At 34.3% G+C, this 22773-nt stretch overlaps 1 protein-coding gene across 2 annotated transcripts in view; it reads right to left on the bottom strand.

Annotated features, from left to right (window-relative positions):
* The window catches only part of LOC142336251 (phospholipid-transporting ATPase ABCA1-like), a 123264-nt gene extending 115827 nt beyond the window's left edge, over nucleotides 1–7437 (bottom strand). Inside the window, exons 1-2 of one of the 2 annotated variants that reach the window (XM_075384939.1) lie at nucleotides 6420–7437; nucleotides 3549–3707 (exon numbers count right to left, since the gene is read on the bottom strand). In XM_075384939.1, the coding sequence (XP_075241054.1) occupies nucleotides 3549–3707; nucleotides 6420–6620 (360 nt within the window). In that variant the 5' untranslated portion in view covers nucleotides 6621–7437. The remainder of the gene's footprint in view (nucleotides 1–3548; nucleotides 3708–6419) is intronic. The other variant, XM_075384938.1, reaches the window with a different exon arrangement.
* Between the last annotated feature and the right edge of the window lie 15336 nt (nucleotides 7438–22773).

Genomic DNA, 22773 nt, shown 5'->3' with positions numbered 1-22773 from the left:
CGATAAAAGATGAGGGCTCTTTGCGGTAAAAAAACGTTTTTTTTTCACCGCTATTCATCGCTAATCTTACAATATTTTTTTGACCAAAACCTCAACCCGGGTTTCCAATGTTTATTTGTCTGCTAACCACACGGGATGTACACAGAGAGTTGTTCAATGCAAAGAGGTTTTGGACAAAAACGCTGGAACTGACAGAATTTTGTCTCAGTTAAATTGAGTCTATGTCTCAGCCTAATGCACTCATTGTGGCGGGATACCCGGGTCAATATATCGGCGCCATTAGGCAGGTCATTTCTTAAGAAATGCACTGAAAATATAAAGGCGCCGAAATGCGTTTAAAATGCGTAAGAAATGCGTTCGAACTTCAGCGTATTTAAATAATTTTAATGCATTTCAACGCTTTTTAGCACTAATTTCTGAATTTATTAACTTTTAAATTGATCTTAAATTAATAATTGACCTTTTGTAGAAAGAAAGTGGTCTCAACAGCGCCGAATTATGTAGTAAGTGCGCTGAATTTTAGCGTAGTAAGTGCGCTGAAATGAAAAAAGCTGTTTATTAATTTTTTTTAAAAAAATCAAATTTTATGAGAAAATTTTAGGAATCAATACTGCAGTGGATTAACTGATGGCTACAACAACAATGATCGTGGTTAAAGTCTCAGTCAACACGATTTTTTTTTTGAAAAATCAGTGGTTTTCAGAGCATTTGTTGCAAAATTTCATCGCATTTCAGCGCATTTTTATGTAGGGTGTTTGCGCTGAAATTTTTAACAAGCAGCGTTTTTCCAATATAACTTTGAGAATTTTTTTGAGCCGGGTATATTAAAGAGCGATAAGTAAGACAACGACTGAACTTGTGTGTTCTAAAAATCATTACAAACGGCCAACAATGCCATGGACAGAGAACTTGAAAATTGTGGCCAAAACATAATGACTCATTAACAAAATTCAATTCAAAAGAGCTCCGGAAGTTCAAGGGCGGGCACTCATTAGAAAGAATTATTAAATGACCGTCCTCGACCGATTAAAGGCATGAAAAGATTGTCCTCGACAGATTTTTAGTATGAAAAGACGTTAAATAAATAATAAGGTTTTAAGCTGGACAATAAAACGTGTCCTGGAACAATACATTTTTACATGCCATTTTATTGCTAACTATTGCTTATAACGTAGTCAGCATGCATGCTCCTTCATTTTTTGCAATTTAGATGAACCAAAAATCTTTCAAAATTAGCATCGTTTTTGTAAAAATTGATAATATATAAACTTGACAGAAAAAAATTCAATAACGCCACACTTTCATCATGGCTAATCCGAAGAAGACCACCACAAGTAAACCACCTAGTGACATTCAATCATATTGTCGCAATATAGTCCAGCTGTAATATCTTGACAATCGCAAAACATTTCTTTTTATTTCTTTTCTTTCTTTTTTATTTACCTATTCTTTCTTTCTTCACCCTCTCTGACAAAACTTACCTTCATGCCTAACAATGTCCAACAACTGCAAACGCGGCTAGCCAGAAGTACCCAACGACAAGTAAAAGCAATCAGGAAAAACCAGTAAAAACCCTCAACGGTGTTTAAAATGGTTTCGTACCCCAGTAACATTGTACAGTTTAGAGTCAACTTCCCAAATTAAATCTCAAACTCACAAACTCTTGAAACTGCTGTTGTAATAAACTTGATTGTTAATGGTTGTACATGAAATTTCTCGCTTGACAATCGCAAAACATCTTTGCCAACTGTTTTCTAAATTGGACTGCTCTGGTGCAATGAGTTTAGTCTTGCACCGGTGCTGCTTCTGTATGTAGAAGCAGAAAAACAATTTTGGCAAAACTTCGTGCAAAAAAAGAGCATGCTCGAAACAAGTGACCTGTGAAAAGACCCTGCGTGACCCAAAATGCCTATGAAAAGACTTTTACTCGACCAACTAAAAAAATTCGGCTGGGCCTATCAAAGAATTAGCCTCGACTTTAACTTGTGTCCTCAACCGTGTAATTTTATTCAATATTTACCCCCACCTGGAACTAAGGTCTTTTCATACTGCTTCCAGGTCTGGACAAGGGTATTATAATTAGTGTCTTAATTTCAGCAAAACCCAAACCCAACCCGGCCCAAGTACCCTTCTGACCCCACAGCCTTCACCCTCCCACAGCTTCCTTCCTCAATCCGGGACAGGACAGAACCCAGAACATGTGGTCATTGAGGAGCACCACCATCACCATCATCAAACTCTAATCTTGTGCACGTTTATTCTACTTCTGCTGTTTGGGATTCTAATCGTGGCGGTTCTGATTGTAGCTTCCTATTCTGCATCTAAGATTCAAACTGTGGAAAATGACTTAGAGGATAATTTCTACGAGACAAAAACTCGTTAGTCTATTTAAAAATCGCACGTGCAAAATTTAAGATGCCGAAAGCCTGAGTGCCAGAAGCTGAAGTGCCGGAAGTTTCTATATGCATAGCCAAAAATTGACTTGCATGATTTATCGGCGTTTTTAATCCAATCCTGCACGTTGCGCGTTTTAAGTAATTAAATTTACGTGACTACAGAAGATAAACGCTCTTTTCTATAAACGCCAGAAGGTCTAAGTGACTTCAAGCACTCTCGTAACGTATGCTTTATCACGCGTCTAGGTATTGGTGACATCCATTGCTCAAAACGCTGCAATGACAAAACGCGTGATTAATCATAACCTGATTTTGAAACACTTTTTCATGAAAAATCACACGAGATTCACTGTTCACCCGCCAAATCATGAGATTATTCATCAACAGAGGAAAAATTGTGTTGTTTCACTTTTCACACAAGAGTTTTTCGGATTGCGTTTCAGGTCTGGATATCTTGGAGATGAAGAGTGACAAAATATACAACTGGCTCAATTGGAATTTTGGAGAACGACTCAAGAATACCACCACCTCAAACTCGGGAAAAAGATGAAAAGATTAATATACAAACATTGCTTCTTCGAAAGAAACAAACTCAGATAAATAACAAAGCTTTTTGTAACAGAAGTATATAACTCTATCATTCAATTTATAAATCTGGAAAAAAGACCGGCTCAGCTATTTATCATGAGATTTTATACCACTGAACTGAGGAGGAAGGACCGCGAAAAAAGTACCAGGAGTTCTCTACCTGAATTTCTGATCAATTTTCAAGCATTTGTATTTTGAAATACAAATAAAAACATACTTGGAAAGCAAAAATTTATTATTTGGCAGTGACGAGTTCCTCCAAGGGGTTGGGGACTGTTTTTCTATCCTCTGTTGACTAAAAGTTAGACTTACCCGGGAAAAATTGGTTTTTCCTCAAAACATTCTAGCGGGATTAGCAAAAAGAATAGTCGATGTCGATAACATCGTTTAAAAAACATGATAATAAATTGGAAGTGTTCTTTGGCGATAATTCTCGACGATAATTCTTTGGCGCTAATTTTTAATGGCGTGAAATAATTTGAGATGTTTACTGGACTAGCCATTAATTGAGCGGCGGCATGATTTGATTGACTGAACAATTCAGAAACATGTTTAAAATCTAACCGTAAATCTATCGTCGGAGAACAGAGTTGAGAATGAATTGACCAGGTCATCAATCGGAATCTCATTGTCCATGTTTTCAGGAGCAGTCTGGAAGCACTTGTTCTCCAGGGTACAGAAGAGGGATTGCAAGAAGGGAAGAAGACCAGCTGAGGGTAGAGCCTATTTTGAGAAGCAGGAAAAGTTTTAGAGATGTGCAGTTAGTGACAGATAGGAAATTTTTCACGAAAATGTCTTTATTTTAAAATCTTGCGTTTAAGTTTGTTGCAAAAAAATTTTTCTACTGTCAAATTGTATGAAGAGATTCGTATGCTAAAAACTCCTTTAACAATTCCGGCGTATACTTGGCAAGACAATAGCTCGTAATGCTCTATCTGAGAGCGATTATAACGAAATCTTTCCAAAGTACTGATAATTTTTGAAAGATCATGAGGACAAACATTCGGTCTCCGCAAAAACTACTAAAAAAATTGAGGAAAACTGAAACTACAAAACAGAAAACAAACTATTTCTGCAATTTAACAAACAAATAAAATCTAATCGGGACTCGCAAATTCTCCTACGGAACGCTTTCAAATTTAACAGACTCGGGAATAGTGCGTGTCTGCCTTTCCAGCCTAAAAGTTACAAAAAACGTGAAGAAACCGCATTAGCTTTGTCAAAATTTTCACATGAAAATTGACTTGTTTTTGCACGTTTAAAATATTAGAGTATCCAACAATTTCTGCTCTGAATTAATACTAATCTCAATTATTTCTAAAGCTGGTCTCTTTCTTGAAACTCACAAACGGACAATAAAATATGAGTGAATGGGCGAACGAACTGAAAGTAAGCGAAAGTAAAAATAAGCCGACATAAAAGCAAACCAAAAGTTATGCAATAGATATGTTATCTCTCAGAAATGATAGATTGTTAACCATTGAAAACCAGGCAACGCACATTAATTATTGTATTTCAGTGCTCCAATGAAACAAAATACGTCACTACGGCATCAAGTAGTTGCGAGTCCTAAGCAGACCGCTGTCCTTGGCCATGGATCTCATCCGCTGCAGGAAGTAATCTGGAAACTCCGGGTCAGTTATCGCGACAAACGCAGCGAAGCGTGCCCACCGGCATGCCAAGAACGATCTATATTAGCTCTATCTCGAAATGTTCGGCTTACTTGACCTCTTTTTCAAAATTTGGCTCACTTTCCTGTCGGCTTGCTTGACTGCTACCGAGTAAATGATTGAGAGAATCCAAGATCAATTGTTTTGAGGAAAATAACTTCTAGCTGAAACATCGCTTTCAGTTTTTGGTTTCTAATTCGAAAACGTCAATTTCTAATATATTGGTAGAGTTAGAATGAGTTACATAAGAAAAATGCAATTGTATAGAGCTTTGTGAAGTTAAAGGGGAGCAAAATTTTGTGAAAACAAAATCAATCTCAATACATCTCAAGAGTTTGAAAACAACAAAGCTTTCTATAACCATATTATCACTCAGAATATTAGAGATACAGGCAATTTCTCTGTATATTAGCTTCGGTCAAACACAACTGTCAATAAGAATTAGTTTAAATATAAACTGCTTCTGAATGGGCCAATATTGACTGGTCAAAAACTCTAAGTTCGAAAAAAGTTCGTCAGTTTCAATTGAATTTGGAAAGTTGGGATAAAAAATTGTTAAAGAACACTAATTGTAAGAAGATAAGTTGTACTACAAAATTTGAAAGAACAACTTTTATTGCAAAGATTAGCTTGGTTATTAGAATTTTGGTCACTCAGAAGAAAAAAACAATCAATTTAGCAGGGAGCACTTAGATATTTTTAAAGAGTTTAAGGACTTCTGAGACGGTCCATTGATGCTGAATTTTGGCATTACATAGGATTGACTCTGAAATATTTGTTCACGATGGGTATATCCATCTTTTGTTTCTGATTTCTGTCTGTTGTGTTTTACTTCACTCTTCAAATTGTAAAATTTGAATTTTTTTCGAGATGATTTCAAAATAAAAAAACTATTACATTTTGAGTGGCTTCATTTTCATCAACACGTTAAATGTTTGCCAAAAAGATTCAACCATGAAATGCATCTAATTCATATATACGGCAATTTGTAAAACAAAAATTAGATACAACCCGAAAACTAGAAACGATCGAAACCACTAACAGAAAACTCGTATTGAAGTTATAATACTAAATGATGTAAGAAAACACATAATAACTGATAGCAGGGTAAGTTAAATAGTTTTTGAGGAGCTATAATTGAACTATTTTTATTTTGATTGAAAGAAAATTAACGGTTTTATTATATTCAAGTCGAATACGACTTTTTGTTGTCAATAGAAATCATCCTAAACGTTGGGTATCATTTGAATGACTCTATAGGCAGTATGTTCTTTTGCAATGAGAAAATTTCACAGTTATACCATTAGATTTGTGAACTTCTGAAAAAAATCAAATTGATAAAAAAACATATAACAAAAAGTTCAGTTTTTCGAGGATTCGAAAATATAATTCAAAAATACAGCCAGATCTTTAAATATTTACATTCTCTCCCATGAAAGTTATTTTACTTAACAGTAAATCATCTGAAAATTTTGAATCGTCACGTTAGTTGCCCGCTATTATTGTTAAAAATAGAATGTGGAAGATCCTACATTCAGGTAGGATCTTCATGTCGGTTCAGGTATACGTCTTTATGCTGAAAATTTTTATTTGAAGTGGAGTGGGACTTTAAGAAAATGCTGCGCAAATGTTGAAATATAGTAAATCTCGTCATATTTTGAATCATTGACGATATTCTACCTATATCCAGAAAATCGCTATATTTCGTTTTCAGCTAATGGATAAATCATGCATGAAATATCTCAGACAAACTCAATTTTCTAGCCTTGGGTTGAATATGACAAGCTGGTTTGTCAACTGCTGGTCTCACGTGTCTCACACTCACAATCACCACGAATAACACCAGAGGCCAAATGACCTCTAGCAGTAGGAAGCCCCACCCTCGTCTCTTCAGAGTGAAATTTTTCCATAACAGGGTTTTCAACTGAGTCCAGAATATCCCACCCTCGTTGTTGTATTTGCCCATATTTACGGGGCGTTAGGGATAATGAAACCCCAACAGGAAATATAAGAACCCTGGATCGCTTGGTATAAAAGTTATTGTGCAATGCACTGAATATTTCCCAGATGACAAAAGTATTTCGTCAATAATAAGTTGCCAAAAACGCAAAATTAGGAGTCAACTGAGACTCGGTATTCTATATTCTATAAAACTTATTTTAATTCTCAGTTTTTCAAATTTTAAAGTTGTTCAAAGTATCTGAAGTTGGATTATAAAGAACATCCAAAGATAATCAAATTTCTTAACAAAAATTTGTTTAAAAATATTTGAAATTTGCAAATGTAATTGAAGATCTGCAAAAAAAAACAAATGTTCGAATAAATAAATTTAGAAAAAATGCTCGTAAAAATTCGGAAATTCAGTTATTAAGATAACAAATGATACTAACTTCAGGTTTGTACTTTTTGCTCAAACGTAACTTGTAAGCCCTTGTAAGAGAAAGATTGAGCAATTACACGATCCAAATTCAAAGTACACAAACATTGTAGTTTTTAATATTACGACCGTAATAAATTTACAATTATTTGAGATGCACTTTGGCCAAAAATGTGAACAAATTTTTTCTTACAAATCAAAAATAGATTCTAAAACTCTTCAGCCATTTTGTACAGTAAAGACATGACGTCATGATTGTATATTTAACGCTTTTTCACCTACAATTACGTATTTTGTTTCTTCTGTAATCTCCTAATGCAAAATACACAGCATGTTTCAGGCAAATAAACGTAAGGTATAAATATTTAATTGAGAGAAATGGTTTAAAGCACGTTTTTGGCCACGCACAGTGAAAAACGAAGCTTGTATAGTTCCACCAAATATACAAACGGCGATGCATATATATGTATATCTAACCGAGTTTTGAAGTAGAAATGGTCGTGCGAGCGTCAAATACCAGTTTTCAATGAACAAAACGCGCAAAATAAGCACATTTAAACCATAAGCAAATCTCAGAAAAACTAAAAACTGTATTGTTGCGTGACCATATTTATTAAGAAACGATGGTTTTGTAAACACGGTGGTTTATTTAAGTACTTATTGTCTGTGTGTATTGGAGCGAAAAACTAGAACACGAAAAGCAGAAAAAAATTATGCAGGCGTATACATTATTAATCTGACATTTCTAGTTCCAAAAAATGACGCCTTAAGCATACGAATTCCAATGCTTATGATCATCTGTTAATTGGAAAAAAATCAAGATATGGGATTAATTTACATCTATTTCCCAGGGGTGCCTAAGAGTGAAAGTAGCACAAGCACTTCTATTTTTCCCATTTTAGTTAAGCTAAAGTTTTAAAAAATTCCATTATGAGCTTTTAAATTTTTCGTCTCGTCGTTTTATTCGAAAAAAGTGTCGGCGGCATTCAAAAAGCTACGAATTATACTTTAATTGGTTGAAAAAACATAGTTTTCGGATGACACCAATATAGTAAGTCTCGAATCTCAAAAAGATAGTCAACAAAATAAAAAACATAGCAGGACTAGTCCTGACGTACAATTCAAAGAATTTCCTTTGACCAACCGAAAAATTAGACCTAGAACGGACTATGAGTGAACTGGGAAACAATTTCTAAAAAATCAAACAAAAGCACAAAAAAACAGAAAATCAATGTAAAAATGCCGCATGTGAACGAAAAACCACTAGCGAGAAATGGAAATCTGGTTCAAACAAAAAACTAGGCCCAGAATTAAGTAAAACTGCCGCATGGGAACAAAAAACCAATAGCGAGAAAGCTATTTTTTGTTCAAACACCGTTTTCTCATTCTACTTTAATATAAGAGCGAAAAAATTTCACGCCGCAAAACCACTCGCTTTTTCGCTCCACTCTCTGTTTCGGCGTGACCAAAATCACTACTCGAATTTGACTTCAAAAATCATGAAAACGCGCGAACAGATCTTAAAAAAAGCGAGCGCTCCAATACAAATCAAATTCTTTGAATTGTAAAAAACCTTGAAAAAGATTTAAGTAAACGCCACTTCGCGGAAAATGATGTTGGTTGGTTAGGCTATAAAAGTACAAGTATATTGGAATTTCACCTCTGAATCTTTAAAAAAACACTAACTACCTCCAAAAGATCTGAAGCAACTCAGACATTTCGCAAGATCAGTGCACCATCTTTGTGAATTTAAACAACATTTCACTCTATTGGGTCACCCCTATGACCCTTACTGAAAAAAAGTAAAATCCATTCAGTCCAGCACACGCAAATCACAATTTAAGCATATTCAAGAAAAAAAGGATGTGCAACTGAAAATTCACCCTACCCTAAAATGGTAACACGCACAAAATGCGACGCATCATGCGCTGGTTTAGGCGCAGCATTAGAACAGCGAACTTACGGAGTTCGGAAAACGATAGCCTTCGCATCACGATTCCTAAATTCAAGTAAAGAATTAGAACCTTGTGATATACATGAATATATGTACATTTCATTTGTGGCACTAATTCACTAAAATTTCTTAATTTCTAAGTTAGTTCATTTTTGGTTCATTTTCATTTCATTTTCATTTTATTTTCATTTTACTCTACTTCATTTAAAGATTAAATGTTTGTTGTTCTCAATTCATGAATTTTTTTTTTATAATCTTGTGATTTGACGTCTGTGCACGTTGTCGTTTGCTATGGCTTACCGCCAATTTCTTGTTTTTGCTATTCAGTTCTTTAAAATGCATGATCAAAATGCTGATCAAATTCTTGTTTCAATTTGAAATTCATTTTTTCGTAAATCAATTCAATATTAGAGTGAATTCTTTTTCATCTAGTTTCTGCTCAGCTAATAAGCCTTATAGCAATGAAATTCAATTTACCAATCAGTGGCTAAGCGAATCACTACTCAAAATCTTGAGCTCGCTTTCGCGGAGCGAATACAAGTAAAGAGTTGTCACCAAATTAAAATTAGTCACTCAAACAAAACTAAGTGTCATTCCGCACCACGAATACTACAGTACTCTCAAGTAACTTGCAGAAAACTGCAAGTTTAAAACCGCAAGGAGGCTATAATTCTGAACATTTTCATCACCAACATGCTCGATGACGACATACAACGCAAAATTTTGAGAGATTCAGTTAAACCGGAACCAGCACTTAGCGTCGCTGTCAACATGGAAATGTGCCACCAGAATCAGCAGAGGATTTTATCTAATAACAACTGTGTAATTGCGATACAACAGTTTCGCAATTTCTTGACGCAAATACCCGTGTGCTACAAACAAACAGAACTACATTCAATCGAGAAGCAAATGGCATTTGTCGGAATTGTGGACAAAACTGGACATCAAAACAACGTCAGTTTTGCCCCTTTTTGGGTAAGAAATGTAACCACTGTGGACTTTTAAATCACTTCGCAAATGTATGTCGGAAAAAAACAATCACAAAAATACACAATAAAGTAAACGCACAAATAATGTTCAAAATTCCGATATCCCATGTCAATCTGATAATCAAAATGTAAATTTCATTAACTACAACAAACAAAACACTTTGGAATTTAATTCCTCGGACAATAATTATGTCCCAATGATAGAGCAAAATACTTCTAACAAAACATGAAAATAATAACTGGCAACACAGAGTGTAATTTGCTATTCGATTCCGACTGTGGATGTACAATCATTAATTTGACACTCGCTAAACAAATAATGTTTAATTGTTTTCAAGCCAAATGGTCAGAGAAAAAGACCAATTGAACTTAAACTCTTTTCAAACGATACTGTGGAAACCTTAGGGACATTGAAAACTCCCGTTAAATTTAAAGATTGGCAAATCCCAAAAACAAAAATAAGTGTTGTCGCAGACGGATTCCGACCGATTTTAGGAGGAGATTTGTTTGATCAACTAGGAATAAAGATAACACAAACACCTTGTCCTAAAGTCGAAATTAATACGATTGAAGCACCAGGTACAATAAAACGTTCAAGAGCGAAGGAATTCCCAGAATTCATAACCCGAATTGGCATACCAAAACATCACACAGTAAATTTAAAATTACATAGAAATTAGCGAGTAACTCAACAAAAAGGAAGAAAAGTACCAATTCATCTACAACCGAAAGCAAAAATTGAACTTGAAAAATTATTAAGTGAAGGAAATATTGAAAAGTTGTCAAACTGTTCTGAACAGTTTTTCTTTTCACCGATTGTAATTACAGTTTAAAAAGATCAATCAATTGAAATAGCCTTAGATTCGTAGATTTTGAACAAATCGATCCACAAAAACAAGTAAAAAATGCCAAATATCGATTCACTAATTAAAACAGTTTCCCGAACAGTGTCAAACGCGCCGCAAATCAAGCAAGTTAAACCGTCCAATGTTCGATGTAAAGAATGGGTGTGTATGCGTTGACAACAGAATTGCCACCACCAATTTAATCAAAGACGCATATATTGAGGCGATTCATGCTACACAGCCTGGTGGCTGTGGGATGACAGACATAGCCGTTCACGCAATGTGGCCGTAAATGCACAGCGATCTAATATCAAAGATGGCCCAGTGCAACCTCTGCGTAAAGATTGGTGAGAACTTAAAGTCTATCATTTCTTCTAGCAAATGGGCACTTTAAGGCTATGTAAATTTCCTAATGAAGAAAATCAAATAGATTTTGGTGGACCAAATTATAATGAGATAGACAAAGAAATCTTTTTTCTTGCTTGTATAGATCCTTTTTCCTTTTTCAACAATAGAAGTGTTTGATAGAGCGATTGCACAGAATGTTTTAAAGTTCCTTCAAGACTATGTATTATTGCGTGGCATTCTACGCGCGATAAGCTTAGATCAAGCAAAGCGTCAAATTCGTCAGCAAATTAAAGCTTTTTGAGGCCACAATAAAATAGAGTTAATTGATGCTCCAACTCACGATCACAGAGCAATTGGTTTATTCGAGAGGCCAATACAATCAAGAGCCGTTTAGCTTGTATTAGAACAGCGGCGCAAAACCATGTCAAATTAAAGGCTTCAATAAATTCAAACCTTTATCAACTACGAATATTCCGATAAAACACGATTAATCCTTTCACCTTTTGAAGTACATTTTGGACCTGAAGCTAACATTCTCGCTTTTAACATATCGATTGAACCAAACCCAAATACTTTAACCTATGAGCCAATTTCAAATAAATATTTAGATCTTGAAACAGTCTGCTGGGATGAACTGATCTCAGAGGACAAATTGAGAGGCAAAGGAACGAATTAAGACAAGATGCAAGAAAAAGATGTAACGACGACCCCTCAAAAAGAGCCGCGTAGAGTGCCTTTCCCAGGAGTCTGACTCCCAACACCGAGAACGGAAGCTTCCCTGACTCTCAAATTGGCCAAGAAAAAAACGAAAAAACAAGCGCTCGAAGAGAAATTTGGATGGGCTCTATGATGTGTTGGCGCCAATACCCTCCGTCATCAAGACTGATGACTATAGATCGATAATAAAGAAACCTGAAAAAAGAGGGGTTACAATCGGAAAATCAGATCTGGCAAAATTTGGTACCAAGGCAGAAAAACAGACTGAAAGGATTATGCAGAATTATTAGACGACCTAAAGCTCCAACAGGAAAAACTACCGAAGAGCTAATAATCAAGCATGCAAGAGATGCAAAGAAGAAGATCGAGGGGGATAAAAAATAAAGCATCGCAACATTACTGACGACACCAGCTGCGTAACGTCAGTGCTGTCAAATGTATCTCGTGCCTTGCGAGTACTCATGCCAACAATGGCTAAAAACTGAACGTACCCGCACCGCCAAAACAAATTGTTCAATCGACATCCGCAATTGCGCCGCAATTGATACTGACACAATCAACACCAGTAACTGAGGAGGAAATCTTAAGAGAATCTTCACAACGCCCTTAACGTAAAACAACTACAAAGACAACAGCGGCTCAACAACCATCACAAAAGCGTCAAAGGACTTCGCCTTCAATTACGGAGTCAGATGATTCAATGGTTTCTACACAAACATGTCCCCAAATTTATTAGACAGCAAAGCACCGTCGAGACAAAAACGTCGACAAACGCTGAAGCAAATCAAATAGAAAACAAATCAGTAATTTCGACTATTCAGAAAACCGCAGCCCAAAATCCAGAGGAAAAATAACCGTATCTTCAAGTTGGAACTTGCAACCCGGATCAACAGAAACTAGTACGACCGTTAAAGAAGCAGAATATGCGACAGATTCTGAATCAGGTTTCTTAAATTTTAAAACTCCTGCGAAAACATTATTGTACAATTTCGGCAAAAACATTAATTTTCTGATATGAACAAAACTGTGTCATGTTTGTTTTTGTTGAGGGGAATGTGATATACATGAAAAAATTTTACATTTCATGTGTGGCGCTAATTCCCTAAAATTTCTCAATTTTTAATTTAGTTCATTTCCGGTTCATTTTCAGTTAATTATATTTTCATTTCAAGATCAAATCTTTGTTGTTCACAATTCTTTAAAATTTTTTAAAAAATAATTTTTTGATTTGACGTCTTTTACTGTCTGTTTCATATGGCCTGCCGCCAATTTCCCATATTAGTTATTCAATTCTTTAAATTGCATGATCGAATTGGTGATCACCTTTTTTTGTAAATGAATTCAATTTTATGTTGAATTCCGCTTAACAGCAATAGAACTCAAATTACTAATCTTTCGCTAAGGGAATCACTACTCAAAATCTTACGCTCGCATTCGCGGAGTGAATAGAACTAAAGAGGTGTCACCGAATTGACGTAATTCAGTCAAACAAAATTAAGTTTGACTTCGCACCGCCAATACAACCATCTCTTTGGCACAACTAAAATCCGAACTTCGCCTAGCATTTCAACTAACCATACAGAACACGATTTCTGTAAACCTCTCAGGTATTTTGGTGTGTGAAATACTTCCAATTTTATTCCTTTGGAAGAGCTTTTACAGTCATCACTAATCACAGAGCGTTATTAGACCTCAATTTCGTTGTTAAAAAAATCAACAATAAAGTTAGACTCGATCACTAATTTTGAAAGTTGATGAAGCAAGATGTCATTATTTCATAATTTTTCAAGCGCCCCCTTTTTTCAGGATTTCACGTTTCATATCACGCTAGACTTTGAACTTAATCACTTTTTCGCTCACTTTTCACATTTGTCGCGAAGAGTTCAACCTTACAAAAAGGTATAAAATGAGCAATCAACTGAGCAAACTTCTGTGAAAAAAATTCGTGGAAGCCTTAAGGCATATTTCTTGGAAAATTTTATTGGAAAGTTTTATTGCCTATCTTTAATTTATTTCATTATGTTTTTATTGCTCATTGCATGTCAATTTACCTCCCTCTTTAAAGAAAATTGGTCAGAGATTCTTATTCCTTCAATCCTAAATTAAATCCTTCTAATTTATCACTTCTGATTTCAATTGACTCCTGGATCTCTTTTTAAGAACTTTTTTGGGAAGAAACGCAAACTCTGTACAAATGTATTCAATCAATAAACGCTGCGAAATCGTAACACTATTTCATTTTAATTTCAAAATAATTAAAATTCTGTCTCAATTTGAACATACATTTGCACCGCAAATCCAGAGCAACTAAGTATTCAGTATTTGGACTACGATTGAGTACCTGGTAAAAGAGAGTATCAGAATAGCTGTGAAGCCAAAATAGGTAAAGAAAACCTTAAACTTTATTAAATTAAAATTGGTACGCTATTCAAACTTACATTAGTTTTAGTATAATTCCAAAAAAATGCCATGATTAAATTCTCACGTGATCGTTCGTCAAGAAGTTTGACGGTTTATAGTAACCATAGGACTTCAATTTATTAGCTGTTGTACATAGTCATTTAACTTAGTGCAGTAAAATTCATATACGATGTACTCATTTAATATTGTACCTAATCTTGTAGAACATTTAGTAGGAGTCATCATAAGTCACTTGGTACCATTAAATATTCAAATGTCAGTCTGTTGACCTCTTCCCTGCATCGCAAAACTTATTATTCATGTGTGTTCTGATTTTTACCGACCTAGTTTCAGTTAACATTAATTCTCTTTATTTTGCATCTCGGGATCAGTTGCTCTATTTAACTTATTGGCTGATAAACTTATTTACTTATCAAGCAGAGTAGATAAGCGAAAGATAGGTGATTCCCTAAGCGAATTTTTTTCAAAATTGTGAATACTCATCCATACATGAACTCATTCCTGCCTGATCGCCATCGCGTGATCGTTAACGCTGTGGGCGATGAACTTGCTGCTTCGCGAATATGCGGTACTCAGAGAGATCTGAGCCAAACTATTTAGTGAAAATGACAATATTTAACTTTTGCAACATGTTTTTATTGCTCATTTCATGTCAAATTACACCTCTCTTTCGAGTAAATTAGTCAGAGATTCTTATTCCTTCAATCCTAAATTCAATACTCCTAATTTATCACTTCTGATTTCAGTTGACTCCTGGATCTCTTTTTAAGAACCATTTTAGGAAGAAACGCAAACTCAGTACAAATATTTTCAATCAATAAACGCTGCAAAATCGTAACACTATTTCATTTCAATTTCAAAATGTCTCAATTTCTGTCTCAATTTGAACATACATTTTCACCGCAAATCCGGAGCGACTAAAGTATTCAGTATTTGACTACGATTGAGTACCTCGAAGAAAAGAGTTCAGATTATCTGTGAAGCCGAAAAAGGTAAATAAAACCTTAAATTTATTATATTAAAATTGGTACGCTATTCAAACTTACATTAGTTTTAGTAAAAATCCAAAAAATTGCCATGATTAAATTCTCACGTGATCGTTCGTCAAGAAGTTTGACGGTTTATAGTAACCATAGGACTTCAATTTATTAGCTGTTGTACATAGTCATTTAATTTAGTGCAGCAAAATTCATATACGAAGTACTCATTTATTATTGTACCTAATCTTGTAGAACATTTAGTAGGAGTCATCATAAGTCACTTGGTACCATTAAATATTCAAATGTCAGTCTGTTGACCTCTTCCCTGCATCGCGAAATTTATTATTCATGTGTGTTCTGATTTTTACCGACCTAGTTTCAGTTAACATTAATTCTCTTTATTTTGCATCTCGGGATCAGTTCCTCTATTTAACTTATTGGCTGATAAACTTATTTACTTATCAAGCAGAGTAGATAAGCGAAAGATAGGTGATTCCCTAAGCGAATTTTTTTCCAAATTGTGAAAACTCATCCATACATGAACTCATTCCTGCCTGATCGCCATCGCGTGATCGTTAACGCTGTGGGCGATGAATTTGCTGCTTCGCGAATATGCGGTACTCAGAGAGATCTGAGCCAAACTATTTAGTGAAAATGACAATATTTAATTTTTGCAACATGTTTTTATTGCTCATTACATGTCAAATTACACCTCTCTTTCGAGTAAATTAGTCAGAGATTCTTATTCCTTCAATCCTAAATTCAATACTCCTAATTTATCACTTCTGATTTCAGTTGACTCCTGGATCTCTTTTTAAGAACCATTTTAGGAAGAAACGCAAACTCAGTACAAATATTTTCAATCAATAAACGCTGCAAAATCGTAACACTATTTCATTTCAATTTCAAAATGTCTCAATTTCTGTCTCAATTTGAACATACATTTTGACCGCAAATCCGGAGCGACTAAAGAATTCAGTATTTGACTACGATTGAGTACCTCGAAGAAAAGAGTTCAGATTATCTGTGAAGCCGAAAAAGGTAAATAAAACCTTAAATTTATTATATTAAAATTGGTACGATATTCAAACCTACCTTGGTTTTAGTAAAATTCCAAAAAATTGTCATGATTAAAATCTCACGTGATCGTTCGTCAAGAAGTTTGACGGTTTATAGTAACCATAGGATTTCAGTTTATTAGCTATTGTACATAGTCATTTAATTTAGTGCAGTAAAATTCCTATACGATGTACTCATTTTTTATTCTACCTAATCTTGTAGGACATTTAGTAGGAGTCGTCATAAGTTCACTTCGTACCCTTAATTATCCATATGTCAATCTGTTGACCTCTTTCCCTCATCGGGAAGTTTATTGTTCATGTGTGTTGTGACTTTTACCGACCTAGTTTCAGTTAACATTAATTCTCTTTATTTTGCATCTCGCGACCGGTTGCTCAATTTAACCTATTAGCTGACAATGCTATTCACTTATCAAGCAGAGTAGATAAGCGAAAGATAGCTGACTCGCTAAGCGAATTCTATTTGAAAATTGTGAAAACTCATCCATACATGTACTCATTCTTGCCTGATCTCCATCGCCTGATCGGTTAACGCTGTGGGCGATGAATTTGCTGCTTTGCGAATATACGGTACTCAGAGAGATCTGAGCCAAACTATTTAGTGAAAAAGACTATCTTTAATTTTTTCATTATGTTTTTATGGCTCATTGCATGTCAATTTACCTCCATATTTAAAATAAATTGATCAGTGGTTCTTATTCCTTCACTCCTAAATTCAATCCTTCTAATTTATCACTTCTGAATTCAGTTGACTCCTGGATCTTTTTTTAAGAACCGTTTTGGGAAGAAACGCAAACTCTGCACAAATAAATTCAATCAATAAACGCTGCGAAATCGTAACACTATTTCATTTTAATTTCAAAATATCTAAAATTCTGTCTCAATTTGAACATACATTTTCACCGCAAATCCAGAGCAACTAAGTATTCAGTATTTGGACTACGATTGAGTACCTGGTAAAAGAGAGTATCAGAATAGCTGTGGAGCCAAAAGAGGTAAAGAAAAACCTTAAACTTTATTAAATTAAAATTGGTACGCTATTCAAACTTACATTATTTTTAGTAAAATTTCAAAAAAATGCCATGATTAAATTCTCACGTGATCGTTTGTCAAGAATGTTGACGGTTTATAGTAACCATAGGACTTCACTTTATTAGCTATTGTACATAGTCATTTAATTTAGTGCAGTAAAATTCATATACGATGTACTCATTTAATATTGTACCTAATCTTGCTGGACATTTAGTAGGAGTCATCATAAGTTCACTTGGTATCCTTAATTATTCGTATGCCAATCTTTTGACCTCTTTCCCGCATTGGGAAATTCATTGTTCATTTGTGTTGTGACTTTTATCGACCTAGTTTCAGTTAACATTCATTCTCTTTATTTTGCATCTCGCAATCAGTTGCCCAATTTAATTTATTGTCTGACAATCGTATTTACTTATCAAGCAGAGTAGATAAGCGAAAAATAGTGAATTCTCTAAGCGAATTTTTTTCAAAATTTTGAAAATTCATCCATACATGAACTCATTCTTGCCTGATCTCCATCGCGTGATCGGTTAACGCTGTTGGCGATGAATTTGCTGCTTTGCGAATATGCGGCACTCAGAGAGATCTGAGCCAAACTATTCAGTGAAAAAGACAATCTTCAATTTTTTCATTTTGTTTTTATTGCTCATTGCATGCCAATTTACCCCCTCTTTAAAGTAAATTCGTCAGAAGTTCTTATTCCTTCAATCCTAAATTCAATTCTTCTAATTTATCACTTCTGATTTCAGTTGACTTCTTGATCTCTTTTTGAGAATCATTTTAGGAAGAAACGGAAACTCAGTACAAATATGTTTAATCAATAAACGCTGCGAAACTGTTACACTATTTCCTTTCAATTTAAAAATATCTAAATTTCTGTTTCAATGGGAACATGCATTTTCACCGCAAATCCGGAGCAACTAAAGTATTCAGTAACTGGACTACAATTGAGTACCTCGAAAAGAAGAGTATCGGATTAGCTGTGAAGCCAAAAGAGGTAAAGAAAACCTTAAACTTTATTAAATTAAAATTGGTAAGTTATTCGAACCTACATTAGTTTTAGAAAAACTCCAACAATTGTCAAAAATAAATTCTCACGTGATCGTTCGTCAAGAACCATGACGGCCAATGTTAACCATAGTTCTTCACTTTATTAAGAGTATTAATCTTTATATTATTACATAGTCATTTAATTTCGTGCACTAAATTTCCTATACGATGTACTTATTTGTTATTGTACCTAATCTTGTGGGACATTTTGTTTGAGTTATCATAAGTTCAATTGGTATCCTTAATTATTCATATGCTAATCTTTTGACCTCTTTCCCGCATCGGGAAATTTATTGTTCATTTGTGTTGTGACTTTTATCGACCTAGTTTCAGTTAACATTCATTCTCTTTATATTGCATCTCGCAATCAGTTGCCCAATTTAACTTATTGACTGACAATCGTATTTACTTATCAAGCAGAGTAGATAAGCGAAAATAGTGAATTCGCTAAGCGAATTTTTTTCAAAATTTTGAAAATTCATCCATACATGAACTCATTCTTGCCTGATCTCCATCGCGTGATCGGTTAACGCTGTTGGCGATGAATTTGCTGCTTTGCGAATATGCGGTACTCAGAGAGATCTGAGCCAAACTATTTTGTGAAAAAGACTATCTTTAATTTTTTCATTATGTTTTTATTGCTCATTGCATGTCAATTTACCTCCATATTTAAAATAAATTGATCAGTGGTTCTTATTCCTTCACTCCTAAATTCAATCCTTCTAATTTATCACTTCTGAATTCAGTTGACTCCTGGATCTTTTTTTAAGAACCGTTTTGGGAAGAAACGCAAACTCTGCACAAATAAATTCAATCAATAAACGCTGCGAAATCGTAACACTATTTCATTTTAATTTCAAAATATCTAAAATTCTGTCTCAATTTGAACATACATTTTCACCGCAAATCCAGAGCAACTAAGTATTCAGTATTTGGACTACGATTGAGTACCTGGTAAAAGAGAGTATCAGAATAGCTGTGGAGCCAAAAGAGGTAAAGAAAAACCTTAAACTTTATTAAATTAAAATTGGTACGCTATTCAAACTTACATTATTTTTAGTAAAAATCCAAAAAAATGCCATGATTAAATTCTCACGTGATCGTTTGTCAAGAATGTTGACGGTTTATAGTAACCATAGGACTTCACTTTATTAGCTATTGTACATAGTCATTTAATTTAGTGCAGTAAAATTCATATACGATGTACTCATTTAATATTGTACCTAATCTTGCTGGACATTTAGTAGGAGTCATCATAAGTTCACTTGGTATCCTTAATTATTCATATGCCAATCTTTTGACCTCTTTCCCGCATTGGGAAATTCATTGTTCATTTGTGTTGTGACTTTTATCGACCTAGTTTCAGTTAACATTCATTCTCTTTATTTTGCATCTCGCAATCAGTTGCCCAATTTAACTTATTGTCTGACAATCGTATTTACTTATCAAGCAGAGTAGATAAGCGAAAAATAGTGAATTCTCTAAGCGAATTTTTTTCAAAATTTTGAAAATTCATCCATACATGAACTCATTCTTGCCTGATCTCCATCGCGTGATCGGTTAACGCTGTTGGCGATGAATTTGCTGCTTTGCGAATATGCGGCACTCAGAGAGATCTGAGCCAAACTATTCAGTGAAAAAGACAATCTTCAATTTTTTCATTTTGTTTTTATTGCTCATTGCATGTCAATTTACCCCCTCTTTAAAGTAAATTCGTCAGAAGTTCTTATTCCTTCAATCCTAAATTCAATTCTTCTAATTTATCACTTCTGATTTCAGTTGACTTCTTGATCTCTTTTTGAGAATCATTTTAGGAAGAAACGGAAACTCAGTACAAATATGTTTAATCAATAAACGCTGCGAAACTGTTACACTATTTCCTTTCAATTTAAAAATATCTAAATTTCTGTTTCAATGGGAACATGCATTTTCACCGCAAATCCGGAGCAACTAAAGTATTCAGTAACTGGACTACAATTGAGTACCTCGAAAAAAAGAGTATCGGATTAGCTGTGAAGCCAAAAGAGGTAAAGAAAACCTTAAACTTTATTAAATTAAAATTGGTAAGTTATTCGAACCTACATTAGTTTTAGAAAAACTCCAACAATTGTCAAAAATAAATTCTCACGTGATCGTTCGTCAAGAACCATGACGGCCAATGTTAACCATAGTTCTTCACTTTATTAAGTGATGTACATAGTCATTTAATTTCGTGCACTAAATTTCCTATTCGATGTACTTATTTGTTATTGTACCTAATCTTGTGGGACATTTTGTTTGAGTTATCATAAGTTCAATTGGTATCCTTAATTATTCATATGCTAATCTTTTGACCTCTTTCCCGCATCGGGAAATTTATTGTTCATTTGTGTTGTGACTTTTATCGACCTAGTTTACGTTAACATTCATTCTCTTTATATTGCATCTCGCAATCAGTTGCCCAATTTAACTTATTGACTGACAATCGTATTTACTTATCAAGCAGAGTAGATAAGCGAAAATAGTGAATTCGCTAAGCGAATTTTTTTCAAAATTTTGAAAATTCATCCATACATGAACTCATTCTTGCCTGATCTCCATCGCGTGATCGGTTAACGCTGTTGGCGATGAATTTGCTGCTTTGCGAATATGCGGTACTCAGAGTGATCTGAGCAAAACTATTTAGTGAAAAAGACAATCTTCAATTTTTTCATTATGTTTTTATTGCTCATTGCATGTCAATTTCCCCCTCTTTAAAGTAAATTCGTCAGAAGTTCTTATTCCTTCAATCCTAAAATCAATTCTTCTAAATTATCACTTCTGATTTCAGTTGACTTCTTGATCTCTTTTTGAGAATCATTTTAGGAAGAAACGGAAACTCAGTACAAATATGTTTAATCAATAAACGCTATGAAACTGTTACACTATTTCATTTCAATTTAAAAATATCTAAATTTCTGTTTCAATGGGAAGATGCATTTTCACCGCAAATCCGGAGCAACTAAAGTATTCAGTAACTGGACTACAATTGAGTACCTCGAAAAAAAGAGTATCAGATTAGCTGTGAAGCCAAAAGAGGTAAAGAAAACCTTATATTTTATTAAATTAAAATTGGTACGCTATTCAAACCTACATCAGTTTTAGTAAAACTCCAACAATTGTCAAAAATAAATTCTCACGTGATCGTTCGTCAAGAACCATGACGGCCTATTTTAACCATAGGTCTTCACTTTATCAAGTGATGTGCATAGTCATTTAATTTGGTGCAGTAAATTTCCTATAGGATGTACTTATTTGTTATTGTACCTAATCTTGTGGGACATTTTGTATGAGTTATCATAATTTCAATTGGTACCCTTATTTATTCATATGTCAGTCTGTTGACCTCTTTACCTTATCGGGAAATTTATTATTCATGTGTGTTGTGACTTTTACCGACCTAGTTTCAGTTAACATTCATTATCTTTATTTTGCATCTCGCGATCAGTTGCTCAGTTTAACTTATCGACTTACAAACTTATTTACTTATCAAGCAGAGTAGATAAGCGAAAGATAGGTGATTCGCTAAGAGAATTCTATTTCAAAATTGTGAAAATCCATCCATAAATGAACTCATTCTTGCCTGATCTCCATCGCCTGATCGTTTAACGCTGTGGGCGATGAATTTGCTGCTTTGCGAATATGCGGTACTCAGAGAGACCTGAGCCAAACTATTTAATGAAAATGACAATCTTTAATTTTTTCAAAATGTTTTTATTGCTTATTGAATGTCAAATTACCCCCTCTTTAAAGTGAACTAGTCAGAGGTTCTTTTTCCTTCAATCCTAAATTCAATCCTCCTAATTTATCACTTCTGATTTCAGTTGATTCCTGGATCTCTTTCTAAGAACCATTTTAGGAAGAAACGCAAACTCAATACAAATGTTTTCAATCAATAAAGGCTGCAAAATCGTAACACTATTTCATTTCAATTTCAAAATGTCTAAATTTCTGTCTCAAATTGAACATACAGTTTCACCGCAAATCCGGAGCGACTAAAGTATTCAGTAATTGGACTACGATTGAGACCTCATAAAAAAGAGTATCAGATTATCTGTGAAGCCAAAAAAGGTAAAGAAAACCTTAAATTTATTATATTAAAATTGGTACGCTATTCAAACCTACATTGGTTTTAGTAAAATGCCAAGAATTTGTCATGATTAAAATCTCACGTGATCGTTCGTCAAGAAGTTTGACGGTTTATAGTAGCCATAGGATTTCAGTTTATTAGCTATTGTACCTATTCATTTAATTTAGTGCAGTAAAATTCCTATACGAAGTACTCATTTTTTTTGTACCTAATCTTGTA

This window comes from Convolutriloba macropyga, chromosome 3 (genome assembly GCF_964194025.1).
Source record: "Convolutriloba macropyga chromosome 3, txConMacr16.3, whole genome shotgun sequence".
Classification (NCBI taxonomy): domain Eukaryota; kingdom Metazoa; phylum Xenacoelomorpha; order Acoela; family Convolutidae; genus Convolutriloba; species Convolutriloba macropyga.
The sequence above is the reverse complement of the archived record's forward strand: the minus strand, read 5'-3'. Positions and strand labels throughout refer to the sequence as shown.